The 15,150-nt window shown below is 28.5% G+C and overlaps 3 protein-coding genes across 3 annotated transcripts; all 3 read right to left on the bottom strand.

Annotated features, from left to right (window-relative positions):
* Positions 1 to 1,672: 1,672 nt before the first annotated feature.
* Positions 1,673 to 3,534, bottom strand: LOC114177736 (F-box protein At2g26850-like). Its single transcript, XM_028063239.1, has 5 exons — positions 3,073 to 3,534; positions 2,894 to 2,967; positions 2,362 to 2,534; positions 1,977 to 2,051; positions 1,673 to 1,848 (listed from the first exon to the last, which is right to left on the bottom strand). The coding sequence occupies exons 1-5, from the start codon at positions 3,532 to 3,534 to the stop codon at positions 1,673 to 1,675; spliced, it is 960 nt and encodes a 319-aa protein (XP_027919040.1).
* A 4,917-nt stretch (positions 3,535 to 8,451) lies between these two features.
* LOC114190503 (F-box protein At2g32560-like) lies at positions 8,452 to 10,355 on the bottom strand. Its single transcript, XM_028079418.1, has 5 exons — positions 9,912 to 10,355; positions 9,764 to 9,825; positions 9,500 to 9,672; positions 9,087 to 9,161; positions 8,452 to 8,666 (listed from the first exon to the last, which is right to left on the bottom strand). The coding sequence occupies exons 1-5, from the start codon at positions 10,353 to 10,355 to the stop codon at positions 8,452 to 8,454; spliced, it is 969 nt and encodes a 322-aa protein (XP_027935219.1).
* A 1,852-nt stretch (positions 10,356 to 12,207) lies between these two features.
* Positions 12,208 to 15,150, bottom strand: LOC114179820 (F-box protein At2g32560-like). The gene is made up of 7 exons (XM_028066327.1): positions 14,660 to 15,150; positions 14,511 to 14,572; positions 14,258 to 14,430; positions 13,990 to 14,064; positions 13,685 to 13,866; positions 12,832 to 12,914; positions 12,208 to 12,315 (listed from the first exon to the last, which is right to left on the bottom strand). The coding sequence occupies exons 1-6, from the start codon at positions 15,089 to 15,091 to the stop codon at positions 12,855 to 12,857; spliced, it is 984 nt and encodes a 327-aa protein (XP_027922128.1). The 5' UTR covers positions 15,092 to 15,150; the 3' UTR covers positions 12,208 to 12,315; positions 12,832 to 12,854.

Raw genomic sequence — 15,150 nt, forward strand, 5'->3', positions numbered from 1 at the left:
AACATGAATCTTTGAAAGTGCAGAAAAAATATTGGAGTGCAGGAAGAAAACTCCTGCTATAGGAATAGGAGTAATTCAAAACCCAAATTTATGCGGAAAAATGCGTGACGGACCAGCACACTCTACATTTTGTAGATCTACTGTAGGATGGGCCAAAATATGTTTAACAAATAAGCCGATTTTATGTTTAATACCTTGTATACACACATCTTTCTTCAATATTATATTCAATACAAAACTTTAACTATTTTTATTATTGTATATACAATTTAATTCATGAAATTGATTACCTTTTATCATCTCACTGTTTCCTATGTTTATCAGAATTATTGATAAATTTATGAATGTAAGATCTCCTGTAGGAATAAATTAAGTCAAATATACAAATTAGAATAAACAATTATTTCATTACAATAAATGTTGATGTATTTTTTATTTATTTAAATTATACAAAAGAATTATTAGTTTATTTAAACTTCATTAATAATAAATATCATTGAATACGTGTTTAATCTTTAATCTTTAATAATGTTAATATCCATTAATTTTGAAAGAACAACTAAGAATTTCAATTACAAATAAAAACTGAAAGGTAAAAAATATTCCATCTATAATAATTATATATTAACGTTAATTTTCTCTTCCTTTAATAAATACATATAGATCAAATTTATGTCAATTATTATAATTATTAGAAAAATCAAAACAAAACTAACGTGATTAAAGTTATAATACTAAAATCATACTTTTTTAAAAATAAAATATGTCCATACTTAACCTTATAAATTATACTAATCAAATTACTTCAATTGATCTAATACAATGAGTATCCATTTAACTGTTAATGTTCTATCTCTCGAGTAAGGTATTATGAGTTGTTGGGTCGAATATACAAGTTGCATAAAAACTAAATATGAGTAATGTGAAACATAGAGACCAATGTGAAACCATACCAAGAAAACAACTTCAGTCCACTTAATTAGTTTTTGAAAATTATATATACTTTCTTCGTTATGCATATTGAATTAAAATAATTATGATTTTTTTTTTTTTACTTTAACGCTCATATAAAATTAAATACTATATAATTTTTATTGATTCTCTTCAATATTTTGAAAAAGGAAATAGAGATGATTAAAAGCATTGATCAATTTCTCTCTTTGTATACATATATAAATTCTTATTCTCAAAACCAACTTTGATATTTACAAGCATCAAAGCAAATTGCAAGAATTTAGAAGCTACTATTGTCATAGGTATATCACATGCAAATTTCCTTCAAATTGGTTCTTTCCCCCTCCTCCTTTCAAATTAATAGGGTTAAATGTATTTTTGGTCCCTCAAGTTTCAGTAAAGTTTGGAATTAGTCTCTCTTCAAAACTTTTGACCAATTTAGTCATTCGTCTTTAAAAATGCGTGAATTTAGTCTTTTTAACTAAATTTATTTGAATTGTTTACATCGTTTGACACATTTTTGCTTCAATGTTAACTCAAATATGATCATAAAATGCGTTTCAAAAGTCAAATAAACTTAACAAAATTTGATAAGAATAACTAAATCCATGTATTTCTAAAAATGAATAACTAAATTGGTATAAAGTTTCGAAGAAGAACTAATTCCAAAATTCACTAAAACTTAAAGGACCATAAACATATTTAATCCAATTAATAATTATTTAGATGTAAGAAAGTTGTTCCACCTTTTAATCTCATCCTCGTTAACAAGTTTTCTGATTCCACCGAACCAGCGAGGCCTTGAACCTTGTTCCTCATGCAGCTTTCTGTTCAACACTGATCTTCTCCATCTGCTCTGCCCTTTATATTGCTTGAACTCTACTACTAACATGTCTGCAACACCCAACATCTATCAAAAAATTTAAAGAAAATATACTATGACAAAAATAACTTATACAACAACACATACTTTTACCATAATGTTTTTTTTTTCTACAGAAAACATTTTGGACAAATCTTACCATTATATTTACAGTGACAATGATTCACATCTTCTTCACATGTTTCCGGATGACCAATTACAGCATACGACCAAGCTACAACTCATTTCAAATAGAAGGAAATGGATTACAAAAATAATTAATTATATATAAGAAGCGCTTCTTGTGAAAGAAATTTCTATGAAGATTTTTAAAATAGAAAAAATATAAGAATAAATAAATTCAATTTTTCATAAGTTAAAATTAGTATACATAAAAATTAAAAAAAATAATCGTTGGAAAAAAATTATACAAATTTACTCATGACAATTCTTTATAAAAACTTCTATCTACGAGTCAATTAAAAAGGAACCTATAGTCTTAAATTTAAATGAAAATATAAGGAGTCAATTAATTAATTACTTACTATAATGGGAATCTGTGCGTCTTCTAATTTGAATCTCAATTTGATCTCCTGGTTTCAAATCGTTCATAGAGTTAGACACATAAAAAGTCATCGGAGAAGTTTCAACCGGTGACATTCTCAACTTATCCCATGGAACATTTCCTTCAATCATGTGCCACCCACCTCTTCGAGACCTATCAAATATAAACCATAATACATACATAGTCCACAGATACACCAAAATATGAAAATTTTGATTTATAATCGTGTTTAAAAAGTGAACTTTAAATCATATGTTTTAAAAATCAGTTTGTAAGATGAGATTTACACATATTTACATATTGTTAATTGACTTTTATCTTAACATACATCATACATATCAAACATCAAACTAGACATTAATAATTGATTCGATAACGATTTGATAATGAATAGAAAAATATATTCAACAAATAACAAATTTTACTAAAATAAACTCTGATTTATGTCTCGTAACAGCCTACCTCAATCGAGGTAGTTTATTTTTCATGTGAAGGATTGAGTCGAACTATACCGTGCTTGGAAGGTGTTGGTTCTAGAGTCATAGCTGACAATGGCATCACAGACAGATAGGTTTTGATTTCCACTCTACAAAGATATACATACATGATATAATGAAAGTTAAAGCAACAGATATGTATACAAATTAGAAATGAAGATAGATAGAAGCAATTGATGATGAATTAGTGTAACCTTGTAAAGTTGAACAGGAAACCAGAAGCGGCCACTCTCAAGACAGATATAGAAAGCCATTTTGGAACAACTTTTAATCAAAGTAATGAAGTCAATGAAATTTTCCAAGTAAGAATTGAAGCTTAGAGAAGGCCAAACACCAGTGGAAGAGCCACATAATCCACCCTGATTCTGCTGTAACAACAAGAGGCTTTGTGTGTTTATTTTTGTTGTGTGCCACAGCCACTCTTGGTGAGCTACATCACCAACAAGCCTACCCCATTTCTGTTTGATAAGCTTCTCCCACAAAGCATCACTTCTGGTTTTGTCCCTCAAACTGCTGCACACTTCTGCCACTCTAAACAAATCCAATGGTGAAAGGCACTCCAGAATGCAATCCAAGATCCACTCAGGCAAATCTAAGAGCGAATAAACTTTGCAATCTTTTTGTTTCTTTGATACACAGTTCTTCTCAGATGACATTTTGACTTGTTCAAACCTAGAGATACCAAGAAGAATTGAAGTGATTTTGCAGCTTTCAACAATATTAATACATACACAGAGGTGGGAGAAAGGAAATAATTAAAAGTTGGCTGATTATGGAAGAATTTTCTTGGCATAGATGCATAGGTATATATGAAACTGCAAAGTTTGTTGAATGGGAAAGTCAGATTATTACATGTTTTTTTCCCTGTTTATAAGGAAGCTTTATTAAAAAAAAAACATTAAGACAGTTTTGTGTAGATGAAATTACTATATAAATCAATTCAAAATATTTTAAAACATTGTAAAATGATGACGAAGAAAATTTCTAAAATTAAAAGAAATTATAAAATAGTATATGCATATAATTAATCTTTTTTAACAAAATCCTAGGTAGATATCCTTTAGCAAAGAGTCAAGGATTAATTTCTTGATTTATGATATCCATTTAAGAAGTTAGATTCATATATGAGAATTAATTTCTGAGTAAACAAAGTTATTTATCATTTAGATCATGTTAGAAGTGGATTTTTTAAGTCTAACTCAATCCCACAAAATCGGTTTAGTTAGGCTTAAAACTCACTTCTAACATAGTATCAGAAGCAAATTGATGTCTATCTTAGCGAACTTTCATGGACATTTTGTTCCACCCGATATCGGGCCGCTAACGGATCATCAATTAATTTCTTGTCCTACGGACGAGATGAATATACCTCAGCGTGATGGGGTGTGTTGGATGTCCTAAATCGACTAAAGATAAGGCCAATTCACAATATATAAGTGGGTGCAATTCTCACCTTACAAACAAGTTGGTTTTGTGGGATTAAATTAGACTTAAAATTCACTTCTAATATATCACATCATTCTTCACCTATGCATATTTTAATTACGCGGCAATATGATGATAACTTTTTATTCCCAAGCCTCTCCTAAAAAATTCATTATAAATAAAATAAAATTTAATCTTATAAAATAAGTATACAAGTACAACCAACTTTCAGCAGTAAAAATTATATTAATATAATATTAATAAAATAATATATAAGTATATTTAATTACATTGGAAATAAATAATCACAGACAACAACGTTTTGAAAAATTATGCAAGCTACTTGGTGGAAAAGAATATGTATTTAAGTGAGTTAAGTGTCTTTTTAGTCCTTAATTTTTGTACAAAAATAAAAGTTTTTATCGTCTGAAACTTTAATATATTTGATCTTTAAAATTTAAAAATAAATAAATATAATCATTTTTAATCAATCAAATAGAGAAAATTTTCAATTTTATATCAAAATTCAGATATTAAAAACCTACTACCCAACATTATACATTTTATCCGGTAACACAGCAACTTCGTTGCCACTCCCGTGATGAGAAAGATATCTAAAATAACATAGGTCGGGCACTAAATCTTTAAGATAGTTTATGAAACCAATTTATAATTTATACTAAAACCATCTCCTTTTTCAATTTGTTATCGGTTATATTTAAGTTTAAGAAATAGAAAGTTATACTTTGAAGGGACTTGGTCTTCAATATAGACACCTCGAATGCACCGTTACACGTTGTCGATGATTTCGACTTTTTTTCGTTGTTTTGTTCATCACCGTTCCGGTTACTGTCACTTGATGTTGATCTATAGCATAAGAACGTTTACGTACCAACAAGGAGAGTTAAATAATTAACCTTTTTTGTTAGAGTAAGCAAGATTATATAACGTAATAATTAATAAGATAGGGTGTGATGTGCATTACTTGCCAACTTTAATGCTTTCATTGTTTACTTTGTTTATCATGATTTTTTTTTCATATATTTTTCATTAATCAAATATCGATTTATTTGTGAAAGTATATTTATTTTAATGCTAATATTGGAAGTCTTCGACCAATGATAAGGTGAATGTACATATTATATAAGTGAATATAAATTTTATTTACAAACTAATTTTTATCAAATCATCTATTATTCATTTCAAAAATACATGATACATGAATGTTTAAGCTTAATGTTACATTATTCAGGATCTTTATATTGAGAAAGGGTTATATAACCTTTAGGTATAATAAAAATTGAGATTTAAATCGTAAAATTATAAGATTTTATGATTTTATATAATATTTATGACTTAAATTCTATGCATAATCGTAGACAGTAGAATCAATCAAATTATCATACAAAATCATAAAATCGTATACATTTACGTTTTTTAAAATGTTATGTTGACAACTTTTTCACATTCTTTAAGTATATATGTTCAACTTAAATTAAGTCTAAACCTCACTAAAAGTTAATGTAATTAAAAAATTTTATTTTTATTTATATTGTCACGACATTTCGTTCTATGAAAAATTAATATAATTATTGTTAAAATTATTTTCTAGTTAAAAATTAATACAAAATTGCAACACTGCAACACCATCTAATTAAAAATTAATATAAATTAAGATTTTCTTTTTATTTTTCTGCCACAAAGTTTGGATACACATAAAACATTTATTTTGTCTTTATAATTTCATTTCAATTCTCTTTGTATCACTATACCTTATTATTTAAATTTTGAAGGTTAAAGTTGGATTAATTTTTACTCCTTTTAAAACATCAATAATCGTCTCAAACCAAGGTGATGGTGAAGAAGGTGATGTTTTTGCTATTCGAGTTCTAGTTGAGGAGAATGTTTTTATTAATGTGCTTCATCAAGGAGATATATTATCTTTTAGTTTTTGTTTTAATTCAAATGATTTATATTAGATGATTTGAGTTTAATGAAGTATTGAGAGAGTAATGAATTTTGTAAACTTAGAGTTTGATTAAGTATTAACAGAGGATTAATTTTATTTTCATGAGTGTTTGTGATATATATTATGTTTGTATAAGAAGTAACATCTAAAAACATATATAATATTGACATATTAACTAAAACCATATTTATGAAACATAATAAAATCTACCAAGTGTGAGTATAAGTCTACATTTATTAGAAATAAGAAAGTAGAACATTATATAATGATAAAGATCTATAAATTCACTGTCTTAAGATTTTAGGTTGAGAGTAATATAAATGATTTATGTGGTTAAGTTGAAGTCTTATTAATATTATATCTTTTCATTGAAATCTTCTATGTAAATCTAACAAGTGGACTTAAGTCTCTTTCAATTACTTTCAAACCGCTTATATCAATTATTTTTTTTATGAGGTGGGTAGAAATAGTTTGATGATCGTAAATAATTAAATAAAAAAGCGTCTTTTCCTTGTGAGTTTGCTTGCATCCATCTTACGGAGAGCAATTGATGGCTAGATTGATTAGTATATATTATCTAAAGGATTGTTTTATATAAACAAACCATATTCGAAGTATGTTTTCACTTGTTCACAGCGTGTAAAAGATATGATAATAATGGCTTTTTTAAAATGTTTTCTAAGTAAATATATATAATGACATTTTTTCTGCCATCTCCACACTTTAAAAACAACTTCTAGGCATCAAGAAAATCTATATATCAATCCCTCACATAAGTGATCACCAAAATAATTTCTAAAGAGGTGAATATTCACAGGTGTTTTTATTAGTAAAGTGGTAAGATATATAAATAATATAGGTGCTGAAAAAAAAAATATAGGTATAAGGGTATCTAAACTTATACATGTTATTCAGAAAAAAAAAGGCACGGATGATTCCTTCATCATCCTAGTATATATGTCTTTTGTTTTTCTCTATAAGATAGAACATTAATCAATGGGATATTTACGTATAAATTCTATGATGAACACATTTTCAATCTAAAGATTATTCGTACAAAATATATAATAATTTTAAATTATTTTGGATTTAAATTTGATCGTGAAAAAATCAATTTGAAAATGGATATCATACTAATTTATAAACACTCAAACTATCTTTCTCATCATGAAAAATATGCATTTGAATGTAAAATTTGATTTAATTATATAGATTTAGATTTACAAAATATGGATTTAGATTTAATTTCTAACCGATCCCATTAAGTGGTTTTAGACTGAACTTTTAAAAATTCAATCCATACTCCCTTCAATTACTTCCACGAGTCTCTTTATGCATTATCTCTTCATTACAGAACTCCATGATGACATTACACACCGTTTCATGGCTAGTTCTAAGTGAGAGTAATGAAGATTTCTTCTTGTGAATCAAAAGTCAGTGCAGATTGTTGTTGAAGGAGCATCTGAAATATACAAAACACAATCAATAATATATGAAATGGAAGAAAAAAAAAAAAACTGGCGTAGACATAGACATCATTTATTAGAAACTAATTTGGTTAATATTGGACAGATCTAACCACGCAACTCCATCGGATTTTACTTCTAACATATTAATGATGTCGTGTGATTTATTAACTAGGTTTTAGAAACTAGAAAAATAAAAAAAAGGACAATTTAGATTCACCTGAATCAAAACTTGAAACAGGGTTAGCGCAATCGGACCACTCTTCGCGATCGTCGCATGTCTCTCCAAAGTATCTGTATAAAGGGGGTTTATTTATTTTTTATCTAAATTTCAATTTTATTAGTTATTTCCTCTTCATGTTAAAACCTTTTTATATTTTATATGTTTTTAACTGGTAGTTTTGGCCTCTACATGAATGAGTATTTACTTTGATATAACTAAAATTCATAACCAATATTAGTTTGATATGCATAAATTATATTATTATTAGAATTTAAATCAATAAACATTTATCTATATTGAATTTATAATATGATGATAAATGTTATTTTGATCACTCACAATTCAAAACTATCCAAAAGTGTGAATACATTATAGATGTGACAGAAGAGTCAAATTCCATAGCATTCAAAGAAAAACAGGAGAGAAAATGTGTGAAAAGGAAGAAATTGAAAACAAAGTTCTTAAGAAAACAATGATTTGGAAGAAAATATTAATTTAAGACGTTATAAAAGGCAGTGTGCAAAGGTATAGATACAGGAGTTTGACGAAGTGGAAAATGTTTCTCCCATCTTTGGATCTCCTCCTCACTGTGAAGCTTTCTAATTCCTCCATAGCATCCACTTGGTTCTTCCCCATTTCTCTGTAGCTTTACTCGTCTCATATTTGATCCCTCAGAGTATTGCTTGAACTCCAACATCAATGTATCTATCAGTAAACCAAATTTTATACACGCAAACGAGTCAGATAGCTTTCTATGCAAAATATATATATAACTATGATCAAATTAAGCATTCATATTGTTGGGAATAGTTCAAGTGTGAGTCAAAAGTTCCACATTGGATAAAATAGACAAAGTTAAACACCATATAAGAATAAAGACATCATAACACCATTGTTTTAAAGTTTTGAGGTTAAAAGTGGTGTCAAATGTTTTATATGTATAAAACTAATACCATATATATGTTTCGGAGTGACTGACCTAATAATAAAAAAGGTTACCATACACATAAGGGAAAATATTCAAAAAAAAGGAACTCATTCTCGAGGTATCTATAAAACTTCGACGGTTAATTTATTTAAGTTTGTTTCTAAAACCAACAATAATGTTTCAAATAGATTTCGCACCAGAGTGGCGACAGCTGCAGAAGTTCTCATGTCCATTACAGGATTCCAAGTGACCAATAACAGCATAGCACCAATCTGCAATCCATTGATTAGGCATTACTTTCGGGTAATTCACAAAGCTTGTATAAGAAAACTTGGTGGAAAGAATAGAAATTAAATAAATAAGAGCTGAAGAATATATGAAAGAGGAGGGTAAATGGATCGAATCAAATAGCTTAATGTTTGGTCCATTTTATTTTGAAATTCCTAAGCTATTGTACAGACATAGATGAGGTCAAAGTCAATATGGAATTCAATTAATAGAGCAGAAAGTAAACATGAATCGAAATTAATACATGAACTTGATGTTAACCTAAATGTCCTACATAAAAATTTATGTTACAACTAAGAAAGAAAAATGACAAGAAAGCTACCATAAGGAGTTTCTCTTCTGTATCTCCGTTGGATCTCAATATGATCACCTGGTTTCAACTCTGGCAAACAATCAGAGACGTATCTAACACATGGAAGCGTATCAACTGGAGGAGCTCTCAGGTTATCCCATTGGATGTTGTTGGCCATTATGTGCCAACCACCACTTTGTAGTCTGCAATTAATCATGCATTACTTTTCATTAATTATGATATTTAATGTTGCTAATTTTCATTTCTTAGCTACTCATCATCATCTCACTTTACCTTGCTTGAAAGTTATCAGTTTTGGAATCATATCTAACTAGGGCATCACGAACAAAGACTCCCTGAAAAGAAAAAAGAAACATAGTGATGATCTCTTAGTAGAAAAATCTTAATGAAAAGTATAACCAGATTAGGGTTTAGGGTTCACCCTAAAGACTTGAGCTGGGAACCAGAACTTGGCATTCTCTAGAGAGAAATACAAGGCCATCATAAAGCTATTTGACAATGAGGTATTAAGATGGGTAGAATCTTCTAGATATGATCTGAGGTATAACATAGGCCAAGTTCCATTGAAAGATCCCAATGATCCCTTCTGATTCATTTCTTTATCCAAATGGTTAAGTTGTTTCTCCTTAGCTGCTGTCATATGCCATTGCCACTCCTTGAAAGCAACATCACCGATGACTCCACCCCATTTCTGCTTTATGTGGATTTCCCACAAAGAATCACTTCGACATCTATCCCTTAAACAAGTACACACTTCAGACATTCCAACCAGTTCTTGTGGTGAAAGAAGCTTTAGAATGCATTCCAAAATGGGTTCTGGAAAATGCAAGAGAGAAATACTGCCTCTGCGTCCAACGACATCCATGGTATGGTCAAAAGGGTATTAGATACACAAGTAGCAAGGTAGGGTTCTCTTGTGTGTGTACATATATGTATATGAATGAACAAAGAAGATATGATCAAAGTTATCGAAAAGAATTTGAAATTTTTTTAATCTTTGCTTGTTTTCGAAGCATTTAATGTTATGGTCTTACCTGTCAGTTATCACTAGAGACATTTTCCTCGTTGGTTACGTGATGATCTGGCCGGCTACACCTTTGTGTGGCATATTATTGAGATGAAATTTTAGATTTGAGAGAAACAAAATATTATATATATATATATATATATATATATATATATATATATATATATATATATATATATATATAGGGACAGAATGTGGACTGCAAGATTGATGGATGAACTCATTGTGTCTTGGTTACAGCTTGCACAAATGCCAAGCTGCTACATATTCGTGTGACCATACCCTCAACTTTTAATACAGTCTTCACAACCTAAGGAATTAGCATGAAGGACGAGGATTCGGACATGAATCCGAAGTTACGGTTAAATTAAAAAAATATAGAATATAATATATATATATATATATATATATATATATATTAGTTTCAAAATTTTAATTAACATATTGTTAATTAATATAAAAATGAATCTAATTTATTTATTTAATATTTAAAAAAGTAAAAAATAATGATCATATCAGATTTTTTTTTAATTTTTATAATCATAATAGAAATTTATACGATAAATTTATAAGTTTATGGATTTTTTAAAAAATTATTGAATTTGTGATTATTAAATTTGTGTCGAAATCATGTTAAAATCATGTTGAAGACAAAAAAATATTTTTCAAATTAGATATTTTACTGACAAGTATGTCATACGAGTATATGTGTAAATATGTGTCGTATATGGGACACGCCATTGATATGGCGTGTATGGGTTTCATAACTTACGGTACATAATATAATAATTGGATAATGATACTTTGATAACCTTTTCTTACAATTTAAAGTGATATTTTTTAAGTAATTTTGAAATATAAAAATAAATAAATAAAAAATAAAAAGTCACTTATAAAAAGGTTACCAAAATTTAATTATTGAAAAATATTTTCGTGCAATTATTTTAAAGAAATGAAGTTAAATTTATACTGTAATTAGACAATTGGCAACTTTTGACAATAATGCAATTAGGAAAATTTAATTTATTTTGATAAATATGACATAGGTATAGATTATTCGTCATAAAAAACAACTTCTATCATCAAGTATCAGTCACTTCCTGTTTGGAATAGTTTAAGTAAAATAACGACATCATTATCATATTATCTCCTTTGATTTATGTAAATACAAGAACATATTAGTATCGTGTTGCATACTCTGTTTTTTAATGTCATTGTAGCCTTCTATTATTATCCATTATCCGACTTAACAATTCTGAAAAAAAAATCTTCGATATTATTATTTCGCTATTTTATAGAAGTAAAATATCTTTAACAAAAGTTAACCTCTGTATTTCTAAAAAAGAATGAAAGGTGGGAAAATAGTGTCAAGTGGATATAAAAAAAATTCTGATATTAAAATACGATCGTCTTTTTATAATGTCTACATCTAGATCTGTCTTTCGGTGATATAAAATCTCATTTTTTATCACCAATTTTAAAAGTTATTTCCACGTATGGATTATTAATATATTTCATGTTTTTAGAAAAAGACTCACAAACGATGATAATTTTTTGACCAAATTGAAGTCATATTAAACCTGCTACATATTATTTTGTTAAGAAATAAATGAAAGAAAACTTATCGTTCAATGCTTTAAGATACTACCATGAACCACCTCTCACGACAAATCTCAGTGGCACCATTTTGCAGCTAATCCTAATTATAGAGAATTGAAAATGTATTCTTGTGAAAAGTTTAATACAGTAATTTTTTTATTTAACCAGCTACGAAGACATCAAGAAAGTTGAAAGACACCTGAAAGTAAGAAAAAAAAAAATCAGTATAGATGTAGACATAATATTTTAGATCAAAGTTTATACCATAATTGAAATTCTACTAGCTAAAACAACTGATATGAATCAATAAGAAATTTTTATAACGAACTTTTCATGAAAATATTTATTAGTCAAATTTTAAATTTTTATTGTTTTTCTTTTAATAAACCAGGTAAATATATCATATAAGGAAGATAATGCAGTTTTGATCCAATTATTGAGTATTTTGGATTCCGTATATATTCACACTTGATTATAGTTGAGAGATCATCATCATGACAAATTCACTATCTCTCAAATAAAACCTAATTAATTAAGAACAATTCTGTGATAGTCAATATTGTAAACAAAAAAAAAAAAAAGGAACAATCAAAATATAATCCTGGTAAAATAAATGTATTATTGATTTTTTAATATTCTTCTAAAAGCCATCATACAAAATTAGTCCAAATATACTTATATACCCATTGTAAAAAAATAATAAATTTTGGTTTACCTGAACATGAACTCGAAAAATAATTACGGGAATCGGAGAACTCCTGGTGGTATTCTTCTCCGACATACAAAACGTGCAGGCCTCTGCATAATATCAGTAATGTAAATATTTCTTATTTGTTCAACTAAGAATCTCAAATATGTTTTTGTCTCTTTTTTTGTTCGTTGACATTAAAAATTAAAAATCTTAGTTATATCATTTTGTTCCCCTATGATGCTCATTTACTTCACATGTATAAATTTAAGTATTCTTACTTAAACAAGGTGGAGTTCCTTTTCATTTAGAAATATGTTTCACCTAAATAGAATATCAGTGACCCAATTCACCAATTAAAACTTAAACAAAACTGAAATCACTCACAGTTATAAATAATTGTGAAGTACTTAATCAAAATAAACACATTGTAAAAAAAAGTATGAAAACTTAATCATGTCTTATAAGGACAATTTTTTATTTTTCACAATGAAAAGTCGTATTTGATATATATGATCTTGTTTCATATACTTTTTTTTATTAAATTATATTTACTAAACAGAACTTCAATAGAAAAAAAAAAGTAAAAATTGTGTTTAATAAGTACGACTTAAGTAATAAAACCAATAAAAATTATTCTTACTAAACATGATTTTATAATATATAATATGAATTTATGTATGTCAAATATAACTTCTTTATTATTAAAAGTAAAAAGTTATAATATATATAATTTTTCTACAATTTGTTCATTTGGTACTTTCTTTGACAAATTAATTATACTAAAAGAAGTAAATTTTGTATTATAGCATTTATTGTTCGCTGTGAAAAAATGTTATTAAAGTGTGCAAAGAGGTAGAGTGGGTGAAGCTATGTATACAGGAGTTTGACGATAGAGTGGAAAATGTTTCTCCCATCTTTGGATCTCCTCCTCACTCTGAAGCTTTCTAATTCCTCCATACCATCCTTTTGCTTCTTCATGTTCTTCCCCATTTCTTAGAACCTTTACTCGTCTCATGCTTGATCCCTCACTGTATTGCTTGAACTCCAATACTAAAGTCTCTGCATGCCAGGATCAAAACAAACAATAATTTGAATAAATAATTATCCGATTTGGAATAATCAAGCATGTTCTCTTGAACATGATAACATGCAAGCCATTATCAATGCAAAATGATTTCTCACCTGAGTAACGACAGCTGCAGAAGTTGTGGTTTTCATTACATGATTCCATGTGACCAACAACAGCGTACCACCAATCTGTGCATGCAACCCAACCATTTAGCCGTGGTCTGCTTTATTATATATATTACGATGATAAATAAAAAGTAAATTTTAAGTCTAATTTAACTCCACAAAATCGATTTAAAAGATGAGATAAGATTTTTATCACTTATATATTATGAAATTGTCTTATGTGTGATCAATGTAGGAGTTCCATAATATACCGTACCATAAGGAATTTCTGTTCTTGATTTCCTCTGGATCTCAATATGATCCCCTGGTTTTAAGTCGTCCAAACAATCAGAGACGTAACGAACACATGGAGGGGTATCAGTTGGAGGAGCCCTAAGGATTTCCCATTGGATGTTGTTCCCCATTGCATTCCAACCACCACTTTGTTGTCTGCAAAAACTTTACCTTATATCATAATTAATCTATATCATACTTACTTAAACTAAACATGAATAAACATTCCACTTTACCTTGCTTGAAAGCTATCAGTTTTGGAATCATATCTAACCAAGGCATCACGAACCAATACTCCCTGTGAAACAAGAAACATCAAATATCATTTCATGATGGTGAAAACTGAAAATATAAAACATATAGGCTAATATCAGAAAGGGTTTACCCTGTAGATTTGAGCTGGAAACCAGAACTTGCCATTCTCTAGAGAGAAATACAAGGCCATGGTAAAACTATTTCCGAATGAGCTACAATCTTCTAGATATGATCTGAGGTGTAACATAGGCCAAGTACCACTGAAAGATCCCAATGATCCATTATGATTGTTCTGTTGATTCGGTTGGTTGTTTCTTTTCTCCATAGCAATAGTGATGTGCCATTGCCACTCCTTATAAGCAACATCACCGATCACTCCACCCCATTTCTGCTTTAAGTGGACTTCCCACAGAGAATCACTTCGACATCTATCCCTTAAACATGTACACACCTCAGACATAACAACGAGTTCCACTGGTGAAAGGAGCTTTAGAATGCAATCCAGTATGGGTTCTGGCAAATTCAAGAGAGAAAAATTGCCACTGGGTTCAATCTTGTCCATGCCACGTTAGTTTTTACAGTACGTTGAAAGGGTGTTAGATACAGAAGGAGTTCGGGTAC

The sequence above is a fragment of the Vigna unguiculata genome, chromosome 1 (assembly GCF_004118075.2).
Source record: "Vigna unguiculata cultivar IT97K-499-35 chromosome 1, ASM411807v1, whole genome shotgun sequence".
Taxonomy (NCBI): domain Eukaryota; kingdom Viridiplantae; phylum Streptophyta; class Magnoliopsida; order Fabales; family Fabaceae; genus Vigna; species Vigna unguiculata.